This window comes from Miscanthus floridulus, unplaced genomic scaffold (assembly GCF_019320115.1).
Source record: "Miscanthus floridulus cultivar M001 unplaced genomic scaffold, ASM1932011v1 fs_175_2_3, whole genome shotgun sequence".
Classification (NCBI taxonomy): Eukaryota; Viridiplantae; Streptophyta; class Magnoliopsida; order Poales; family Poaceae; genus Miscanthus; species Miscanthus floridulus.
Window position 1 is genome coordinate 71,873 of NW_027096338.1, and position 20,975 is coordinate 92,847.

Genomic DNA, 20,975 nt, shown 5'->3' on the forward strand with positions numbered 1-20,975 from the left:
TATCAACGTTAAAGTGACATTTAATTTAAAAAGCAAAGTTTATGAATTTAACACAGTCACGGAGTGCGCGGCGTCGCAGGCTCACAAACTCTACTTTATAGACCTTTCCGTGATGCGGCTAAGATAATATTTTATATTGGCAGGAAGAAATCTTCAATATCCATTTCTTTCATTATAATCCATTTATCTAGACAATGTTTGAGGTGAGGGCACGGTTATAGTTTTTAGTAGCTTTACGATATTGTCCGAAGCTATGAGATGATTGATGTCTTGCAATGATCCTTTTAGAGATTGGGTCGAATCCAACCTAGAGCCTCGGAACCCTGCATCTTTTCCTGGATGGGCTTCACTTTGGATGCGCCGGTAGCAATATCAACGATCTCCAATCGATGGACCAAGTCGTATCGATCCCCATACAATAGCTCAGATATGTAGATTTTGTTCTCCTTGTACTTGGATACACTTGTTCCACTAAAGCTTTCATTGAAATGTTTAGACATGAATAGTGTATGATCATCGATGTCCCTCACCCTGGACCACTCCGGCGTATGGTCGTGGAGGTTGCACTTGTAGATCGCGCTGCTATAGGTGAAGCTCTATGTCTCGTGGAACGTGCTCACCATGGCACCCACAATGTGCAGCTCACCGTTTGATTCCAGGTAGTTGTGGTGGTAGAGCCCCGCAGGTGGCGACAGCGATGGCAGCAGCGTCGCGGTTGGAGTAGCTCTGGCGGTGTTGCTGCTACAGACGGAGATTTCTCCAGTGCAGTCGATCGCCAAGAACTTGTCTTGGCAGTAGACGATAGACCCCACGGAGAAGTCTAGTTTGGTGTCGAGCAGCATCCATGCGCTGTTGACTCCAACCTGGCAGAACGCGACCTCCATGGAGCACCCAAGCATGGCCATGGCCACGCACTCGTGGCCGGTGGCGTTAGGCGGCGCCGAGAGCACGATCTCATAGAAGAACACGTCCCTCATGTCTTCTAGCTTGATGGCTCTGCCTACGGCATCCGTGTCCCCATAGCCATTGGTGGGATGGAGGACCCACCAGCCGTGGACCCTAAACACGTGTTCTGATGAGGACGTCGTCGCAACGTGTTCGCCTGCTGGCAGGAGCTCAACGCGGGGGGGGGGGGGGGGGGCACGGGCACCGGTGAATGGATTCAGCAGCGTTAAGGATGCCGCCTCGTCCATGAGTGCCAGCCACCCACACAAGGAGCCGCACACCACCTTGCCGCGCACGTCGGGCAGCGTCTTAGACAAGACCTTCTTCTCCAGGATGTAGTAGAAGCCGGCGCGGTCCAAGTCAGGGTCGAACGAGAGCAGCAGGTGCGGCCCAAAGGTCACGAATGGGACGGCGGCGCGCCATGGGGAGCAAGCGGATCAGAAGGACGCCACGTCGTGGCCTGACATGAGATGTTGCCCGATGGACTCGAGGAGATCCTCTGGCAGGTCGGATCTCCAGTCAGGGAGAGGTAGGGACCTTCTCTTGGGATTGGGAGGCTGAGCCATGGAACACAGATGACATCAACTATGGTTCAAAATGAATAGACCCAAGGGCAATTTCAGCAAGAAACAGCAAGCGAGGGCGATGGAATACGTGAGCGTGAAACCAAATGAAAGGAGGAAAAAGCTATCCTTTTTTGCAAATGCAAAGAGGGGAAGTAATTAAATGTAGGCAGATTTGGTAAGGTTCTCAGAAATGCAAAGAGGTTCCTTTTGTATTAATTCTCTTTCCTTCTGTGTTAATTCTCTTTCCTTTTACTCGTTGCCATATATGCTGGTGTATGCAAACATACAATGTGTATATGGATAGCACAATAATTTTCTACTTTCTATTTTATCATGATTCCTCTATCACATGGTAGGCAATATTCAATCAAGGAGAATGGCAGGATCAATCAGTAATTAAGATTAACCTGTAATCAATATGTAATCGGTTTGACCAGTCTATAGTACGATGTTTATTTATTTATATAATAGTGTGCCCATGCTAACGCTACGGCAACATTCGGGTGTGCAAATTAGAACCACCGAAAGATATCACAAACTGGTACTCCCTTAAATTAGGTTCCAATGGTTTCCTTTATGGATAATTACATTGCAACTCCACTAATTACCATACAACTACATATATAATTGAATATATATATATATATATATATATATATATATATATATACTAACCTCTAAAATTATTTTGACTAAATTGACCAAATGTTGGATCAAGAAAATGAAGAAAAAATATACATGGTGCATTATCATATTCTAACAGAAGAGCTTACGATTTTATATATCAACACATATCTACATAATGCCCATCTTATTTTAGGCATCATAAAGAAAGTGTGCTACATTAGTTTTTTTAACAGAACCTTATGTTGTTTGATAAACCTCTTTTGATACAAGTATTAGTGGAGAACAACACCCTTGTTGCTGACAACATATATAATACAATACTAATAACATATAGACATCTGCAACATAGGTTGTTAGAAGTGAAGGCTTGACTGAGATGATGATAGGTCTCCAAACCTATCTACATCTGAAGGCGCATCATGCCATCCAACCAGCTATCAATCCAGAGCTCCTCCTCATGATGGTCCACACCTAAAAGTGGATGCCAAAGATCATCGACATGGCTGAGGGGCCCTCGGAGGAAGGCACATCATGCCATCTCCGCTCAAAAAAATGAAATTAGATTTCTTTGATGAGATGTAGTTCATTCATATTGAACTGACAATTTTTCTATTGCCATATATCACAGTTGTCCATAATAGGGTGGATCAGAACTCAGATTTTGTGTCAGACTCCAATTAGAACAAGGCCAGAGTGAATAACAACCATTATCAAAAAATGTATATTCCTTTTGTTTAAAAGCAAGGTAAATAGATAGCCATATTCACCTGATAAAATTGTTGCTCATTCCATTATATGAGACGACAACGTTATGACCTCCGTCTGTTGAAATTGGCATACTGTTAATAAAGCAAGAACTGAAGCTGCCAAAATTAAAATAACTTACCTGCACATACTCTCCCTTATGGAAAAAAGTTATAAAAAGGGCATTTGTATCTGTAACTACATGCTCATACATGACTTGGATTTCTAAGGATGAGGTTTAGAGCATTCAACTATATTAACATTTAGCAAACAAGCACATATTTACCATTAGCATTGTTGAGAGATACGCTCAACAAGAACTAAAAGCTCCTGCAGTGCATGGTAGTGGATATCCAGTGAAATAGAGGAATCATTTAAGTTAGCAATAGCAATCTTCATCAACTCCACAGGGGATGACATCTTTAACTTCTCCATCAGTTCTTGCAAGGCAAGCAACAACTAAAAAAATTGTTTTGACATCTTCCACACAGAACCATTGAAATAGTATTGGCCAACACAAAACAAATACTAACTCCTGAATTGGTTGTCTAGAGTTATATCTCCTACAGTCAGTACCACTGCTAGGTGGTCATAGCAAATCTGTGAAACATATATACAGATCTATAGATGGCTTTGATATGTACATCAGTGAACCGTTCGTGATCAAGCTAGCATGCTTATACCGGTAAGCCTCTATCTATCTCATAAAGCCTTATGCTGGGTAGATGTCTCTTCCGGTGACTGAACAAATTTACAGTTGATTTAAGACATGTATACAGCTAAAGCAAAGTGGTGATGGTTATAATACAGGAAGCTTCTATCTATCTAGCATGCTTATATCGGTAAGCCTCTATCTATCTCACAACCCTGTAGAGATTTGCCACTGGCTAAAGATGATTTTTGTTCTCTTCACTGTAATTCTAAATTCTCTCGTATCTAGATTTCCCTCATAGCTTTTAGTTGTAGTTTCCCTCACTACTTTGAGTTGTAGTTAATGCTTATTTGTTCTCTTTCTCGGTGTGTTCATTTGCAGCCAATTAAAAAAACTGTAGATGCGATAGACAAAACTGACTTTTTGTCTTCGTCCATACTGGTACGGAAGGGAAGGAGGCAAGCGGGTTACCTCTACCTCGGTGGCTGCAGGTGGAGGCAGTCTCCCCCTTGGCGGTAGACACAGTAGCCTGGTGCCTCCGCGGACAGGGCGTTGTAGGGACAGGGGTTACATCGACGACGAATGCGTCAGCAATAGGGGCGGCATGGTCTGCGGCGGCTGCATGACAAGACCAGCACGGGCGGTGTCGACCTTGGATAGGTAGGGGCCGTGCGGGATGGAGCAGGGGGCAAAACTAGTAGGGGCCGTGCGGGATGACCTTGCTTCACCTGGGAGACGCCACGAATGGAGCAGGGGCAAAACTATGCACGGACAAAGGGCACTGCAGGGGGCGACCAGTGACGGAGAGGTGGAGCCTGAGGTCAGCGCCGCCGCGGCGCTTGGGGCCCACCGTCGCCCCACCCGTGGAGGGAATTGGCTGGGGCGGCAGGACGGCAATTTGCCCTGGGCCAGGCAGCGGTCCGGCGGGCGCCCGCTGCCCGCTACCTGCCGGGATCTGGGAGGAGTGGAGGAGAGCCACTGCCTGCCGTAGCTCACATGCCGGCCACCATGCCCGCGCACACCGCCGAACGCCCGAAGCTGCGCCTACACGATGTCGCCTCTGAGCAGATGTGTGCCCTACGCCCCTTCCTCCTGGCGAGCGCAAGCGTGAGGGTGAGGGTAGGTGCGAGAGAAGGCGGTTGCGTGGGTGTGCGCGTGAGGGAGCATGATTGAGAGGGATCACGGGAGGGGGATTTCTTCCTTTCCTTTGTTTACTCGTTCGGTTGTATCGCGGTCGCGTGCGAGCGGCATGGTACCGCAAGGAGAGGGGCGGACCAACGGAGCGATAGATTGTCACATGAAATGGTGGTCTTATGTTCTTTCTTTTTAATTATAGGAGATATAGAACTATCCTACTACGTGGACGTGCAACACGCACACCATATAAAGCATGTGATAGAAGTTGTGGGAACGATAACACTTTACACTTGATAATTGCGTCTTTTCATATATATTCTCTGTTTAGATGTTTAAATTAATATAGAAGGCAACAAATTATCTATGTTGTAAATTAGTGCTGATGTACGATGGGTCATAAGAATAAAACTAAAGCACACTCGAATCTAGAAAAATAGTAAAAAAAGGAAAGAATGGGAAAGAAATCATCTCCACTATATAAAGAAAAAATGCAAATTATACTAGGATGAAAGGTCCTAATAACTAGAGGGAGGTGAATAGCCTATAAAAAAATTTCTACAACAACACTAAGCTAAGTGGTTAGATAAAAATGAGGCGAAGTGAATGTTGCGCTAGCCTACTAAAAATGCAAACCACCTACCAATAATTCTAGTCAATTATGATCACTAAGCACTCAAGGACTATGTCAATACTCTCTACACTAGTTAAGCTATCTAAGAACTAATTACACTAAGAAGCTAAGCTACTCAACTAGCTACAACTACCACAAGTTCTACACAAAGAAAATACACAAAGTAATACAAGAGAGTGGTAGAGGAGATATACCGCCATAGCAAGTGATCAATCAATGAATATCAAAGAATACCAAGGAGACAATGATGCCACAATCAATTTTTCCTCCGAGGTTCACTTGCTTGCCGGCAAGCTAGTCCCCGTTGTGGCGATTTACCCACTTGGAGGTTCATGCGCTAATAGACATCACACGCCTAACCCGCAATCGGGTGCCACACAACCAACACAAGATGAGAATCCATAAGCCACACTCAATCCACTAGAGTTGCCTTTGGTGCTCCGCTGGGGAAGGCAATAGAACCCCTCACAATCACAATGATCGGAGCTAGAGAATCACCTTCCTCCGCTCGACGATCCACCAATCACCGGACCATCTAGGTGTCGGCAAACACCAAGAGTAACAAGTTCTCCACTAGCCCAAATTGCCCAATTAGTGCCATAAGATGTTAGAATACTAAGCAATGCACTAGAGGCTCTCCAATCTCACTTAAGATGATGAAATCAAGTGTGCAATTGCTGGAGTGGTGTGCTCAGCTAAAGGGTCTATGCAGGTGTGGGAAGTGCTAAGAGAGTGACCAAGGCCGGCCACCACCTCTACTTACAAAACCCACAAGCAAATAGAGTTGTTACCCGTTGGAGCCACTTTCTGCGAGGGCACCGGACATGTCGGTGTGGCACTAGACATGGGGTGGCAGTGCCCCTCCAACGGTCATCCAACAACTAGTTGGGGCATCAGATAGGGTGGCGGTGGCACCACCCTAGCGGTAACCACCCGGCCAGCCCCCCCGAAAACCCAAGCCTCCGAAAAATAGCGGCGATGCACCGCCCTAGGGTAGCGGTGACCGTGGTGGTGACCAACCTGGTTTACCCCATTCTCTAGATAAAAGGGGAGGTGGCACTGCCCCACCAGTGGCAGTGACCAGGCGGTGCACCGTCCTTACCTCAGCGGTGTACACCAGACATGCCGGTGCCACCTCCTTCTCTGCTGCTCTTGGCTGAGGTCAGTTGGGCACCGCCCCAGGGGTGGCGATGTCACCGGATAGGGTGGCAATGCCAACCCAGCACCTCCCTCTTGGCTTTTTCTAGCCGGTCACCGCCACAGGGGTGGCGGTGCACCGGACAGGGCACGGCGGTGCCCTCGGGGCAGCACCCCAAGCTCGGTTACACCTCCTTTTCTTCACCTTTGTCACCACCTTTGTAAATGTGCTAACACTCCAAGTGTTTCACCATCACGTGCAAGTGTGTTAGCGTTTTTATAATCATTTTTAAAAGGTTAATCACTTTCTCACCAATTGTGCATTAGGCCTAAAATGCATATGCAAGTTTTCCAACACCTAGTGGCACTAGATGATCGAGTTGTTCGATAAGAGCTCCCCTCTTAATAGTACGACCATCTATCCTAAAAGTGATCACACTCTCTATAGTGTCTTGATCACCAAAACAAAATGGCCCTATGGATATTACCTTTGCCTTGAGCCCATTTTCTTTTTCTTTTTCTTCTTTTCCAAATCTCAAAGCTTGATCATCATCACATGTCCACACCACCACCATGGACTTCATTTCATGTAGCCATCTCCATCCATGAGTGCCACCTAGCTCTTTCACTTGGATTGGACCAACCTATCCCAAATTCACACTTAGAGCATATGGTTAGTCTAAATAGGTTTTATCAATTAACCAAAACCAAACTAGGGCTTTCAATCTCCCCCTTTTTGGTATTTGATGAACACCTCCACAAAGATATGAAATAAATTCAAATTTGAATTCATGTTGCTTGCCCAAGCATTTTTACCATGTGTAAAGGATATGGACAAGTTTTCATGAACCCAAATTGGTAGCATTAGCTCCCCCTATATATGTGCTAAGAGTTTGGATTGAAAGCTTGCACATATGCATAGATTAGAGTTGTGGGAGAGTAATGTCTACCAAATGATGCTAAGGTATAAGAGATTGACCTTTGAAGCGTGATACCAATCGGAGTGCACCAAATATACCATCCTTAGCACCATTGTTAGTTAGATACCACTTGCAAAGACAAGAACTAGATACCTTGTGAGATCAACATTATATGCAAGGCTCTAGTACCACTTGTGAAAACAAAGCAAGGCTCTAGTACTCTACGCCCTCGCCACTAACTTGTGGAAGGAAGTTGTTCATAGTGAGATGGATTCTATTATGTCTAATGAAACTTGGGAAGTGGTTGATCGTCTATGCGGGTGCAAACATGTAGGATGTAAAAGCTTAGGCCTAGCGAGGCTTGTTGCCAAGGGTTATACCTAGAAGGAAGGCGAAGATTATTTCAATAATATTCATCGGTTGATCGTTGAACGACTATTAGAGTGTTACTTTCCTTGGCAACCTCACATGGTCTTATCGTTCATCACATGGACGTTAAGAGAACTTTCTTGAATAGAGAGCTTGAGGAAGAGATCTATATGGATCAGCCTAATGGATTTGTAGCAAATGATCAAGAAGGGAAAGGTGTGTAAACTATTGAAATCTTTGTATGTCCTAAAGCAAGTACCTAAGTAGTAGCATGAGAAGTTCGACAAAACTTTAACATCATCCAGCTTTGTTGTGAATGAAGCTAATAAATGTGTTTACTATTGGTATGGTGGGGGAGAAGGTGTAATCTTGTGCTTATATGTTGATGATATACTAATCTTTGGAAATAATGTTAATGTGATTAAGGAAGTGAAAGACTTTCTGTCTAGTAACTTTGAAATGAAATATTTGGAAGAAGCTGATGCTATTCTTAACATAAAGCTACTTAGAGAAGTAAATGGTGGGGTAACACTTGTGCAGTCCCCATTATATAGAAAAGGTGATGAGTCGTTTTGGATATAGTGACTGCAAACTTGCTCCAACCCCTTATGACCCAAGTGGGCTATTAATGGAAAATCAAATAATAGCACGGGATCAATCGAGATACTCTCAAATCATCAACTCTCTTGTGTATTTAGCTAGTGCAACGAGGCCTGACATCTCGGTTGTGAACAAACTCAACCGATTTGTTTTAAATTCAGGAGAGGATCATTAGCATGCCCTTGAGAGGGTATTACGCTATCTAAAAGGGATTATGAGCTATGGTATTCACTATACCGGCTACCTGAGGGTACTAGAGGGTTATTGTGATGCAAATAAGATATCTGATAATGATGAGATTTACACCATGAGTGGATATGTGTTCTCACTTGGAGATGGGCTATTTCATAGAAGTCTAGCAAGTAGGCCATCTTAATGAGGTTAATAGTGAAAGCAGAACTCACAACATTAGATATCGCCACTGTTGAGGTTGAATGGCTTCGTGAACTCCTTATGGATTTACCGGTAGTTGAAAACCTATACCGACTATTTATATGAACTTTGATAATCAGAAGAGAACAGTTCTAAGGATAACATGAAGTCAACAAGGCATGTAAAGAGGCGGTCAAAATGTATTAAGAAACTCACATATCTAAAAATCTAGTAGATCAATTCACTAAGGGTTTGTCACATAATGTGATAGATCGTGCATCGAGGGAGATGGGCTTGAGACCCACGTGAAGTCATTACATAGTGGTAACATGTTCTATGTGATTAGAGATCCTGTGAAGTAGGATGGTGCAACAAGCTAGTGGATTGACTGTGATGGAGAGACCCTTTATAATAAGGTCCATATCATTTGAGATGCATGTTTCTCCTATGATGTATAATATGATCCAAGTGACTTGTTTAAACAGAGATGTTGTCTTACAGAACATCTTAGAAGGAACACACCTATATAAGTTCGACTGCTAGTCACAGTCTATGAGATATGGGTAATCTTTAGATACTCATAAAAGGCCTTGAAGTATGACTTGCATGCTTTAACCAGAGGGGATGCTTATAGTAGCTTAGTGCCAGAAAAGAACTTTGATTAAACTCACTTTGAACAAAACTATCAATTCAAGACATAGTCTATTGTCCAGCCATAAATGAATATACCTGTTCTAGGTGGATATTCAACTTAACAGTCTCTATCGAAACCCTAGTATATCAAACAACCGTGGATTTGAGACTATTTAATATGCGTCTTAGAATTTGTGGGGATTGAATTTAATAATGGGCTTGGCCTATTTTAATTCAAGTAAATCAAATAGACCCTAAGGCCTGTATTAAATATCATGCACATTATAGTTTTAGTCTCATATAGGATTTTGACTGGTTGCTGACTCAAGTTATATGGGTGGACTGTATGTGCCTATATTAAGAAGTTGAGAGAGGATGAGAACGTGGTAGAAGGGACCAACAAGAAAATACATATGATCTAGGGACGGTTAGGGTGTCCATTATAAAACTTCATTAGCAAAATATACATACATGTATATCTATAGCATCCTATGTAAAATTGAAAAAAATGAGGGGGGCATGGCCCACCATGACCCCAATGAAGCTCCTCCTATGGTGGCGTGGCCTACCCGACTCGATGTGGTCCGGGGCGTGGGTTGGTTTTGCCACTCAAGCTGTTTGATGATAGGAGTTTTAGAAGTTTCTACTTGTGACGATGGGAGCTACAGGAGGCTAGCTCGGGCGCCTCCGTGAGTGTCTCATCTGCTTCCGTCTTCTAATATTCCGTGTGGCTGCCCCGAGTGCCTAATCTATTCCGCTTCTGTTGGACCTCTTGCCTTCTGTGAGAGCGTGCGAGATAAGAGACCCATCCCGGCATCTATTCGGCCCTCTTGCACATTCTTCCACACCAGTTCCATTGCAACCTGTCTTTTTATTTTCCATGATTAAAATAATGACAGTAATATGTTCATTGTGCTTAAATTACACGTGCACAAGTCTGATGTCACAAACATCATGTTAATAATTTCTGGATAGGACACTGAATTTGCCTAATATTGTAATAGTTTGAGAGAGCTTTTAGCTTTTTGAACTTTTGAAGAAGCAAAAGCTGCCAAAAACTTCCTAAATAGGGACTATACAGACAAGTGTTTGTCTAATACATTTATTTTTGGAAGAAAGATATCAATCAAACCGTAAACCAAAAGCTTCATCGGTCCAATACCTGATACGGCACTATTGACTGTGCTCCCCAATCTTCGACGACTCAAATTCCAAACACTTGCATTCGATTTGGGGACTCAACTAAAGGGGCCCGGCCCATGGTCTTGGTCTAAAGAAAATTGCTTACTATATTCGATTTGGGGACTCAACTAAAGCGGCCCGGCCCATTGTCATGGTCTAAAGAAAATGCTTAACTTCAGATAAAAGGCAATCTATTCCACCCCCACCTCAAAAAAAAAAAAAATCAAAATACTAGTTCTCCCTCGTGTCGTCTTCCTCTCCTTCCTTCACTTCTCCTGTCCTGTCCACCCTCGACTGCTTGCGCGTGACCTGAGCCCCCGCCGCCTACATCCGCTCATCCCCGCGCCCGCCTCAACCGCGCCGCCACCCACCACCTCTAATCCCGCCTCCCCCGCCGCGCGGTTCCGAGGCTCGTTTCCGTTGGGATCGTCCGTCCGCCCCGACCGCGTGGGCGCTTCTTCTTCGGGATCTCGCTGGGCCGAGCGGCGCAGGGCTAGGGATTCGGGCCCATGGCGTGGCGGCGCGTCCTCACCCAGGTGAGACCCCTGCCTGATCTTTTCTTCGTTGCCGCGCTTTATTGTTGTACGGAGATACGGCGGTGGCCTCAAATCTTCGATCTTGGGTGTCTGTGCGGGATTGGGGGCTGCGTTGTTGGTGCTCTGCGGATACGAACAACGTCTGCGCATATCTTGTTGGTATACATGGCTATCTTGGGAGCTGCCTGTGAGGATGTCTCTGCTGACGAAACATGCAGGCTACTGATTTTGGCCAAACAATGATCCAGTTTGCGTTTTGTAACCGTTACTACTTTCCGCTAGTAATAGAAAGAATAACTTCTTTTAGTTTAGCCTGTATCTGTATGAGAATTTACAGGAAACTCTAGATTTAAGTCCAGATGTCATCTAGTGTGTTGGTCTGTGTCCTGGGACACTATTTGTTAGGACAGAACAGTAATAATAACTAAAAATTGATCCATTTGAATGATGGGTATTGAGATCTACTGTAACAATTGTTGCTCGCAATCAGCTCTGCTATATTGTCAACTTGTCGTTCTGTGTCTAGTGAAGCTAATTCTTAGGATGGAACAATAAGAACCAAAAACTGATTGCAAGTCCATTTAAATAATGAATATAGAGATGTTCTGTAACCATTGTTGATCGCAATTGAATAATCTGCACTGCTATATTGTCATTCTGTGTCTCGTGAAGCTAATTCTTAGGAAGAGCAGAACTAAAAATTCATGGCAAGTCCTTTTGAATAAAATGAATATTGAGATGTTCTGTAACAATTCTGTGATCAAATAATCTGCTCTGCGATATTATTGTGTTCTATCCATGTTGATGTATGTATACATATGAATGTTAGTTGCTTTAGCTGATCCAGTTTTGTATGTGTGTGTGTGTTGTTCTGTTGCAGATTGCTAGGCATCGACCAACAAAAGCAATCTATAATGAACTAGTTGCTTCCTCCCCTTTGGGCGCTCTTCGAAGTGACATCACTGCAGGTACACTGAGGTGACAATGAATTAGTGCAGAATTCAATGGGCATCTGTTTCCAATTACTCTATTAATATGTTGCCGCCTAACTGTGGGACATTTGCATCTTCCCAAAGCTACCATGCTCAATGTAGGAGTTTCCATATCATTTTCTGTCCAAAATTTCACCTTATATCTCTCTCTATCCTTTATTTTCCTTTACTCACTAAAGTTGTTTGTGATGGCGATCATGCATCTGTTATACAGTATACGACTTTCTTCAATGCAGTGTCACTATTCAGTGCCAGTCTTCTAATGCTAAAATGTGTTCCCACTTTTTGTTTGACATCTATATTGTTCTGTTGCTCACCGCAGGTGCCAGAATTAGAAATTTACAAGAGAGGAACCAGTCAAGTTACATTGGTAGCCTTGCACGCCGGGTGCGAGACCTAGAATCACCAAGTGAAACTTCTCTGCTTAAAGGGATCTACAGAAGTGACCCAGAGCGTGTCATACAAATATTTGAAAGCCAACCTTCATTACATTCTAATCCTGCAGCACTTTCAGAGTATGTAAAAGCTCTTGTAAGGGTTGATAGGCTGGACGAGAGTGCCTTGCTTAAAACACTGCAGAGAGGTACCAAAGTCGTAAGACATTTCCTTTATTTCATGGCTAAGTTTTTGCATTCCAGCTACTGTTTATTTTTCTAGCTGTAGCATCACTTGAAAGACACATGTATAGTGGCTGCGTTCTTATATTATGGATACATCCAATGCCCTGCTAGTAGGTTTTGATGCATGTCTTTTATACAAATTATTTTCTGTCCCTATGAATAAATCACAGCAGCTAACAAATGCATACATATTCGTCTTCCATGGCATTAGATGCTCTGTCAAAGAAAACTTTATGCTCTACTGTAGTGACTAGTAAATATGGCTGTGCTTTGCTATGGGCGAAGGCCCTTGAAAACTTAGCACATCCTGGTTGTGCATGATGCCATTCTCATGACGTGTTGCAACGGCAGCGTTCGCCAGTAGCACCCGTTTTTGAGAAGGAGATGTGGTAGCAGATATCCTTTTTGGAGCCAGGAACGGGACCTGTGGCAGCGCGGCTGATTAGAAAGGAGAGGGTGCAGGGAAACAAACCTGTGATTGGTTTCTGTGGGTTTGCTCTTGTCTTTTTAATTATTTTTATTAGGAACGCACGGAATTGTTTTACATGGCCTGATACCATGGAGCCCAAAAAACACATCTGCACCTTTATTCCATCTTCCTGGCTCTAACTTAGGGCTTCCGTAGCATGCATGCTACTGCCTGTTTCCACCCACGCGCCAAAGCAACAAGCCTGCTGCAGCTGTCTACTAATCCTAGTGGCCGTGGAAAACATCACCCATGCATATGGCCCGGAGGCACTGGCAGCCACACCAGGCACATCCAGCTGCCAGCTTTGCTGCTGCTGCTGCTGCCTGGCACATGCAATTCTTGACTGTCACAGCTGCTGGCTCACGTGCCTGCCTGCTCACTGACTCAGTGAGCACCGCTGTCTGCGTGCAGGACAGTGCCGTGGGGCCTGGCCCGCTGCAGCACCAGCCGAATGTGAGGAGGGGCGAGATGGACATGCGTGGCGTGTGAATTGGTTGATGGTGGGCTCAGCATTCAGTGATGAGAGGAGATTGGAAACTAATAACCTAATAAATAGGTAGCTCATCCTTCATGAATTCATCCACTGTCCGTGCTTGCTTTGTACGTAGCACCGAATAAAAACAATCAGAGTTAATTTGAGGTGTAAGCGAGTCTGCCAAAGAACATGCATTGCATCGAGAGTCTTCTCTCTTCCCAACGTGTGGATTAGAATTTTAGATGAAGCTAGGCGTCATGTATGACTCCAACTTGCAGACCGCATCGTCCATGCTGAACCCCAACTGCTTTTGGTGCCTGAGATGGCAGAAACACTCAGATTTGGTGCTTCTGTTGGACGGACGACTGAAACACTAATCTCTTTAGTAATTGGAGAGAGATCTCTAGTTTTGTACGTGTTATCAAATTCTTGGACATTGAGTTTTACTAAAATGAGAATTGCGAGAGTAATGGTAATCTTAAACCACTTATTGCTGCTTTATACTATATATGCAGGCAAACACATTAGATTTTTAGAGTACTAATTCAGGGAAACCTGCTCTCTCTAGAATACTTTATTTTTGTGCTCTTGGCTAAACTTATCCTAATCTTCTGTGTATATGAGTCTGTAGTTCAAATTCCTATAGTGAAGCCTGGGTAGCATTCCTTAAGTTGATAATGCCTTATCCTTTGTTTAACATGACTTAAAAACTCTACTTATGAATTTTCTGTACAGGTGTTGCTTCCTCGACAAGGGGGGAAGAAGGCTTTAGTAGCATTCCAGCATTAATTGGTGCTGGTCAAGTGACAAAAGATGGAGCTCTTGGCACTGCAATTGCACCTATTCACATGGTCACAGCAGAAACAGGTCAATTTAAGGATCAGCTTTGGCGTACCTTCCGAAGCATTGCACTAACTTTCCTTCTTATTTCGGGCATCGGTGCTCTCATCGAGGATAGAGGAATCAGCAAAGGTTTGATTTTGTGGAAGATCTGTATTATCTTCTGAATTGAACATCAGCCCGTTAACCATTTATGAATTGAATTTAGGCCTTGGTCTGAATGAAGAGGTTCAACCAAGCATGGAGTCTAGTACAAAATTCAGTGATGTAAAGGGTGTTGATGAAGCAAAATTTGAACTTGAAGAAATAGTTCATTATCTTCGAGATCCCAAGGTAAAACCTTTTAAATCATTAGTCTTGAAAAATGGTATATTTCTTGAAGTCAAACAATGCTACTTGATGAATATTTCCTCTGCCTGCTGTTTTTTTTTGGGTGGGGTGGGTTGGGGGGGGGGGGTTAAGAATGATCACCATGCCGTGATGTGAAACTATCATGCTTCAATCTCCCTAATTTTTTTTTTATCCATCTATCACTTTTGGACTCATCAACCAATATCTTTGTTTGCACAAAACTTGTGAAAAATCAGTGCTTAGACTGTTTGGTGTCGTTTTATCAGCAGTACTCTTCCTGCTATTAGTAACCACATTGTTCTTTATGTTACTGAATAGATTAAGTAAAAGTTGCCGACCTACCCTTTCTATTGCTTTTGTGAAGCTGTAGGCTCATATTTTTGCCATGTTGATACTTGATAGTTTTCGAGTTTCTTCCATTTTGTATATATATTTCTGTTATGAGTTATTAAGCTCATCTCGTCTTGACAACACATGAAGGTACTGTTTTTATTATATGTTTTTCATACGATGCTCACAAACTGTGCTCTTGTTTTCAGCGCTTCACACGTCTTGGTGGAAAGCTTCCGAAAGGTGTCTTGCTTGTTGGCCCTCCTGGCACTGGGAAAACCATGCTAGCTAGGGCTATTGCTGGTGAAGCTAGTGTTCCTTTCTTCTCTTGCAGTGGAAGTGAGTTTGAGGAGATGTTTGTGGGAGTTGGAGCTCGGAGAGTGCGAGACCTTTTTGCTGCAGCAAAAAAGCGATCTCCTTGCATAATATTTATTGATGAAATAGATGCAATTGGTGGGAGCCGGAATCCTAAGGATCAACAGTATATGAAGATGACCTTGAACCAGCTGCTTGTCGAGTTGGATGGCTTTAAGCAGAACGAGGGGATAATTGTCATTGCTGCAACCAACTTTCCTGAGTCACTAGATAAAGCCCTAGTCAGACCTGGGCGTTTTGACCGTCATATTGTTGTTCCCAACCCAGATGTTGAAGGTCGACGTCAAATTCTAGAATCCCATATGTCAAAGGTGATCTTGAGAACTCTTATTACTGTGTTATTCAAATGAAATTGTATTCTCTTACCATCCTATTTGTTTATTGCAGATCTTGAAAAGTGATGATGTGGACTTAATGATCATTGCTAGAGGAACACCAGGATTCTCTGGTGCAGACCTTGCTAACTTGGTAAATGTTGCTGCTCTTAAGGCTGCCATGGATGGTGCAAAAGCTGTCACAATGAATGATCTTGAGTATGCAAAGGACCGAATCATGATGGGTAGTGAGCGGAAGTCGGCAGTTATCTCTGACGAATGCAGGAAGTTGACAGCATACCATGAGGGAGGGCATGCCCTTGTTGCTATCCACACAGAAGGAGCTCACCCTGTCCACAAGGCTACCATCGTACCCAGGGGGATGGCTCTAGGAATGGTGGCCCAACTCCCTGACAAAGACCAGACTAGTGTTTCAAGGAAACAGATGCTAGCAAAATTGGATGTCTGCATGGGAGGCCGTGTGGCAGAAGAGCTTATATTTGGGGATACTGAGGTGACATCCGGTGCGTCCTCAGACTTCCAGCAAGCAACTGCAATGGCAAGAGCCATGGTTACTAAATATGGCATGAGCAAGCAGGTCGGCCTTGTCTCTTATAACTACGAGGACGATGGAAAGAGCCTGAGCTCAGAAACTAGACTTGTGATTGAGCAGGAGGTGAAGAATTTCTTAGAGAATGCATATAATAATGCGAAGACCATTCTTACAAAACACAATAAAGAGCTACATGCTCTAGCCAACGCACTTCTTGAGCATGAGACTCTCACAGGAGCCCAGATAACGAACATATTGGCCCAGGTACATAACAAACAGCAACAGGAACATACTATCGAAGCACCGCAGAAGACCCCAGCCGCACCAGCTTCCCCCGCATCACCAGCTGCATCAGCTGCTGCAGCAGCAGCTGCAGCCGCCGCGGCAGCACAGCAGGCGGCAGCCAAAGCTAAGGGGGTGGCTGGAATGGGATCTTAGCACATGGACCACCCCACCAGATTGCATTGTGTATATTTCACCAAACAAGCAAAGCTGTTCCAGCAATTGACAGTCGACGAGGGTCATCGGTAGTATGCTAAACTGCTGCAGCAATAGAACATACTGATTGCGTGGAAGTACTGTTCATGTGCCTGCAGTGCAAAGCAGAAACAAAAACTTTACGCATTGTAGTAGGCACATTTAGCTGGTGCTTGAATCAGTTTTGTACCCACATCGAAAACAATTTCTGTTGTTTACACCCCAAAAATTGTTAGATTTTGATCTGCCTGCCTTCCTGTACCCTAACGGAGCATAAATTGTAACACATTCTGAATAAGATGCCCTGTGTGCTTGAATACAATGTGGTAGCTGCCGAGTCGATTCATCAGCCCCTCTGATGCTCGTTTGTTGTATGTTATGTCTTATCAAACTAATATGAGATCCCTTTTTTTCCCGTGGGTCTGTTGTTTGTAATCAATCGACTTTTTATTTTTACGAAAACAGAAACTGTGGTGCTGCGGTGCTGCCTGACATCAATGAACCTTCATATATTTTTACAATGCACTTCATGCAAAAGCAAAGCAACACCATTTCTTATCTAGCCAAAGCGCTTCATGTACATGTGCTGCTGCCTGTCATCAATAGAGTTTTATTCTTACAAATATATTCTTCCTTAATGAAATGTCACTGCAATGTTCGAGAAAATATTTACAAATACAGAAATTGTATTGTTCCGAGAAAATTTTTACAAATATTAAATATAGAAAAGTTGTGCTTATTTTGCATTTGCTGAAGTCGTGGTCACTAAGGCCAAGCGATTTTGCTGTCAACTTAATTCCTCATCAAGACAAAATGCTGCCTCAATGGCAGCTGAACAGGCAACAACTACTGCTGTGAGCTCTGCACTTTGGCTTTCAGCGCTTCAATAACTGCCGAGAAGTCGTGGTCACTAAGGCCAAGCGATTTTGCAGCCTTGTACAGCTCGTTCGCAGCTGCAACTGTAGGAATGGACTGGGACACTGATTCCGCCAGGGCCAATGCGAGCCTCATATCCTGCCATGAGTTGGGGTTTGTTTCATTATTGTCAGGAGCTCTGCTCAGTCGTGATTAGGTCCGACCAGATGCAAATGAACTGTTCATCACTGCTGAATGAATGGACAAGCAAGTAAGTGCTACCTTTTGTTGATGCTTCAGAGGAAAGGCAGTAGGATATGCAGCTTTAACCATGGATGGGCCCTTAAGGGAGAACATGGGGGCACTGATAGCACCCTGGGAAATAACCTGAAACGACCAAAGTACCCTAGATTAGATTCCCTCTATATCGGTGTTTCACTATTTAATACTGCTGCAGTGTTGAGTTCAGATTATTTTTGTTTCTCTTTCGGAAATTACCTCAACAAGAGTATTAGGGTCTAAGCCTACTTTTTCACTCAGGAGCAACCCTTCTGAGAAGGAAACCATCATGCTGCAATATTTCAGCAAGGAACCAGAACATTTAGTGACAATATCCAAAGGTTTTGCTCAAACATATTAAGAATGCAGTAGATAAGGAATGATTTTGTGACACCTCCCCATGACCATGTTAACCACGAGCTTCATTGCCGCACCATTGCCTACATCGCCAAGATAAAATCTTGACTGGTTTCAGAGTGAGGCGGAAAAATTAGCGCATTTTCTCGATCTAGAATGTGGTGAGGGAAATGGTTCTTTGCAGATACGAGATTAACCTTCCCCATGACATCAAGGAGGGGCGCCACTCTCTTGTACAAGGATTCATCACCTTGGTGCAGTAGTGTTTACAGTTTCATATAACAGAAAAGGGGCTTTTTGTGTTGAAAGAAACAGAAAAGGGGCTTTACAATTATGATCATGGAAGTGGAGGTTTACCTGCGGTAAGAAAGATGAGCAGCCCATCTTCTGCTGGCTTTTTCGAGCCTGAAACTGGAGCCTACTGAAAAGTTATCGAGTTAGCGCTGGAGCAAAGTACAGGCATCGCAATTACACTTTTGATGAATACAGCGGGACAAGTAGATGAACAGTTCATTGTACAAGATGGGTCTGTAAACAGTGGCAGGGGCCAGGGACTACCTCAAGGAAAGATGCCCCGCTACTTGTAATGCGTTCAGCGATCAGCTTGGATGTAGCACCATCAACCGTCGACACATCGACATAGCTGCAGGTAACAGGCAAGAAGACAAGAGATAACGTTATCTAGTTATGCGTCCTGACATGCTCCAGGCAAGCTCTCTGATGCATCATTGTTCTTCAGAGGCAGGTTAGTTAGTTAGTTACCCTTTCCCAGGGGCCAACCCTTCGGCAGCTCCACTGGACCCGCATGCGACCTCAGCCTGTAGTAGGTACATATCGTCACAGACATGATTGTGTTTGTCATGTGAGTTTTCATGAACAGAGAAGACTGCTGTCTGAATCTGAATTCTGGAATGAAGCACATACCGCGCTTTGTGGATCAGCGAGCATCGCGAATGTCACGTCACAAGATGAAGCGACTTGGGCCGGTGAAGGCTCATACCTGGAGGTCGCAGCAATGCATGATGCGCATCTTTTTTTTTTTAATTTTCAATAGAACACTGCTTTTGTGGTGGATCAACATGAATAACAAAATGACACTGTCTAGGTGGCACTGAAAATAAATTCATTGTAGCTGTAAAGGGCTTGGTTCCTCCATTGGAGTGTTTTTGAGTGGAATTTCAGCAGAACATAGGAGTCTTTCAAGTAAATTAAGAGTGAACAACAAGGTGGACACCGAGGAAGAAATGTTCATGGTGAACCACGAAATTGGGCCTTTGCAGGGTCCTGACTGAATTATCATGAAACACGAGGTCTGTCACATTTCAAGAATTTGCATGCGCTTATTCGTATGGAGTGCTACTAGTATGCATTGAGGAATACTCCATCCGTCCACAAAAGAATGTAATTCTCGTTTTTCGAGAAATCAAACAACTTAACTTTGACCAAATTTGTATAAAAATGTACTAACATTTATAATACAAAATAAGTATCATTAGATTAGTTATAGAATATATTTTCATAATAAATTTATTTGAACACATTAATATTAATATTATTTACTACAAATTTAGTCGAACTTAGACTAGTTTGACTGGCACGGTTTCCATAATTGCATTCTTTTGCGGACGGGGGAGTCATTGGTTGCTAATTGGGTATGCAAAGACGAAGTTGGAAACGAAATGGGAGGCATACTTGGCACCGAGGCTGAGGAGGGGATCGCACTTGCTACTGGTCCTGTTCCACACCGTAACGTCGCAGCTGAAGAAGCCAGAAACAGAGCTGTGAGCTACTGCCTTGCATGCAGCTGAGAAAGCAAAGGGAATGGATGGAGTGATTTACCCTGCCTTGATGAGGTTGGATGCCATGGGCGCGCCCATGATCCCGAGCCCCAGGAAGCCCACCTTCCCCTGGAACTCCACTCCCCCGCCGCCTGCGAAAGCCGCCAATCAGAAACAAGCGGATAGCGAGCGGTGAGGAGGGAGCTCTGCATCATCCAGCGATCCGATGCCCCAGCCCCACTCGTCTCGTCGCCTACGCATGCCGCAGCAGGACTAGCAGCATGGCAGGGTCGGGTCGGGTCGGGTCGGGTCGCGTCACGTGAGGCGTAAAGGAATCAGGCAATCAGCGCACCTTGCCCCCCGGAGGACGAGGATGCTGAGGCCGCGGCCGCGCGGGACACGACGAGGCGGCGGGACAGCCTGCGCGAGGGAGGGAGCAGCGCGGGCGCCGCCCTGGCGGAGAGGAATGCCGCCGCGGCCATGGCTGATGACTGGGCTGCTGCTCTGCGGGTGGTGGGATGCGGGGCGAGAGGGATAAGCTGCCACGTGCGCCTGTCGCTTGGATGGACCCTTTCCACTTTGCCGTTGGGCGGGCGGCCTCGGGGCTTGCGCGGGGTGGGCCGATCTGGGCCCGCCGGCTGACGGAGGAGGGCAGGCGGCTTTTCCTGTCTGGGCCGCCGTGATTATTCCATCTCCATCCGGTCGTCCTTCCTCTGCAGCCTTTTGCTCCTCGGGGGATGACCCTGATGACAGAGGATGCAGCAGCATGAGATGAATGCAATGCAATCCTATGCGGCTGACTGCACAGCACGGCCTGTCTGCTAGCTGCGCCGTGCCGACTGGTCACTGGTATATTTAC

At 44.6% G+C, this 20,975-nt stretch overlaps 2 protein-coding genes across 2 annotated transcripts; one reads left to right on the forward strand and one right to left on the reverse strand.

The window, feature by feature from the left end:
* Positions 1-10,738: 10,738 nt before the first annotated feature.
* On the forward strand, positions 10,739-17,196 carry LOC136530687 (ATP-dependent zinc metalloprotease FTSH 5, mitochondrial-like). The gene is made up of 7 exons (XM_066523406.1): positions 10,739-11,051; positions 11,932-12,019; positions 12,366-12,626; positions 14,343-14,579; positions 14,656-14,780; positions 15,338-15,814; positions 15,891-17,196. The coding sequence occupies exons 1-7, from the start codon at positions 11,025-11,027 to the stop codon at positions 16,806-16,808; spliced, it is 2,133 nt and encodes a 710-aa protein (XP_066379503.1). The 5' UTR covers positions 10,739-11,024; the 3' UTR covers positions 16,809-17,196.
* Positions 17,197-17,383: 187 nt separating this feature from the next.
* LOC136530689 (glyoxylate/succinic semialdehyde reductase 2, chloroplastic-like) lies at positions 17,384-20,632 on the reverse strand. The gene is made up of 12 exons (XM_066523408.1): positions 20,469-20,632; positions 20,178-20,268; positions 20,031-20,096; positions 19,263-19,338; positions 19,101-19,156; positions 18,897-18,981; positions 18,696-18,756; positions 18,536-18,588; positions 18,376-18,446; positions 18,201-18,273; positions 17,985-18,089; positions 17,384-17,861 (listed from the first exon to the last, which is right to left on the reverse strand). The coding sequence occupies exons 1-12, from the start codon at positions 20,596-20,598 to the stop codon at positions 17,694-17,696; spliced, it is 1,035 nt and encodes a 344-aa protein (XP_066379505.1). The 5' UTR covers positions 20,599-20,632; the 3' UTR covers positions 17,384-17,693.
* Positions 20,633-20,975: the final 343 nt, after the last annotated feature.

Excerpts from the sequence above, each read along its gene's own strand:
- LOC136530687 (XM_066523406.1), top strand. The coding sequence starts at position 11,025 with ATGGCGTGGCGGCGCGTCCTCACCCAG. Across the intron at positions 12,020-12,365 it reads TCGAAGTGACATCACTGCAG|GTGCCAGAATTAGAAATTTA; the intron begins GTACACTGAGGT and ends TGCTCACCGCAG. Across the intron at positions 14,580-14,655 it reads GGATAGAGGAATCAGCAAAG|GCCTTGGTCTGAATGAAGAG; the intron begins GTTTGATTTTGT and ends AATTGAATTTAG.
- LOC136530689 (XM_066523408.1), bottom strand. The coding sequence starts at position 20,598 with ATGGCCGCGGCGGCATTCCTCTCCGCCAGGGCGGCGCCCGCGCTGCTC. Across the intron at positions 18,274-18,375 it reads GTTAACATGGTCATGGGGAG|CATGATGGTTTCCTTCTCAG; the intron begins GTGTCACAAAAT and ends GAAATATTGCAG. Across the intron at positions 17,862-17,984 it reads CTCTGAAGCATCAACAAAAG|GATATGAGGCTCGCATTGGC; the intron begins GTAGCACTTACT and ends AACTCATGGCAG.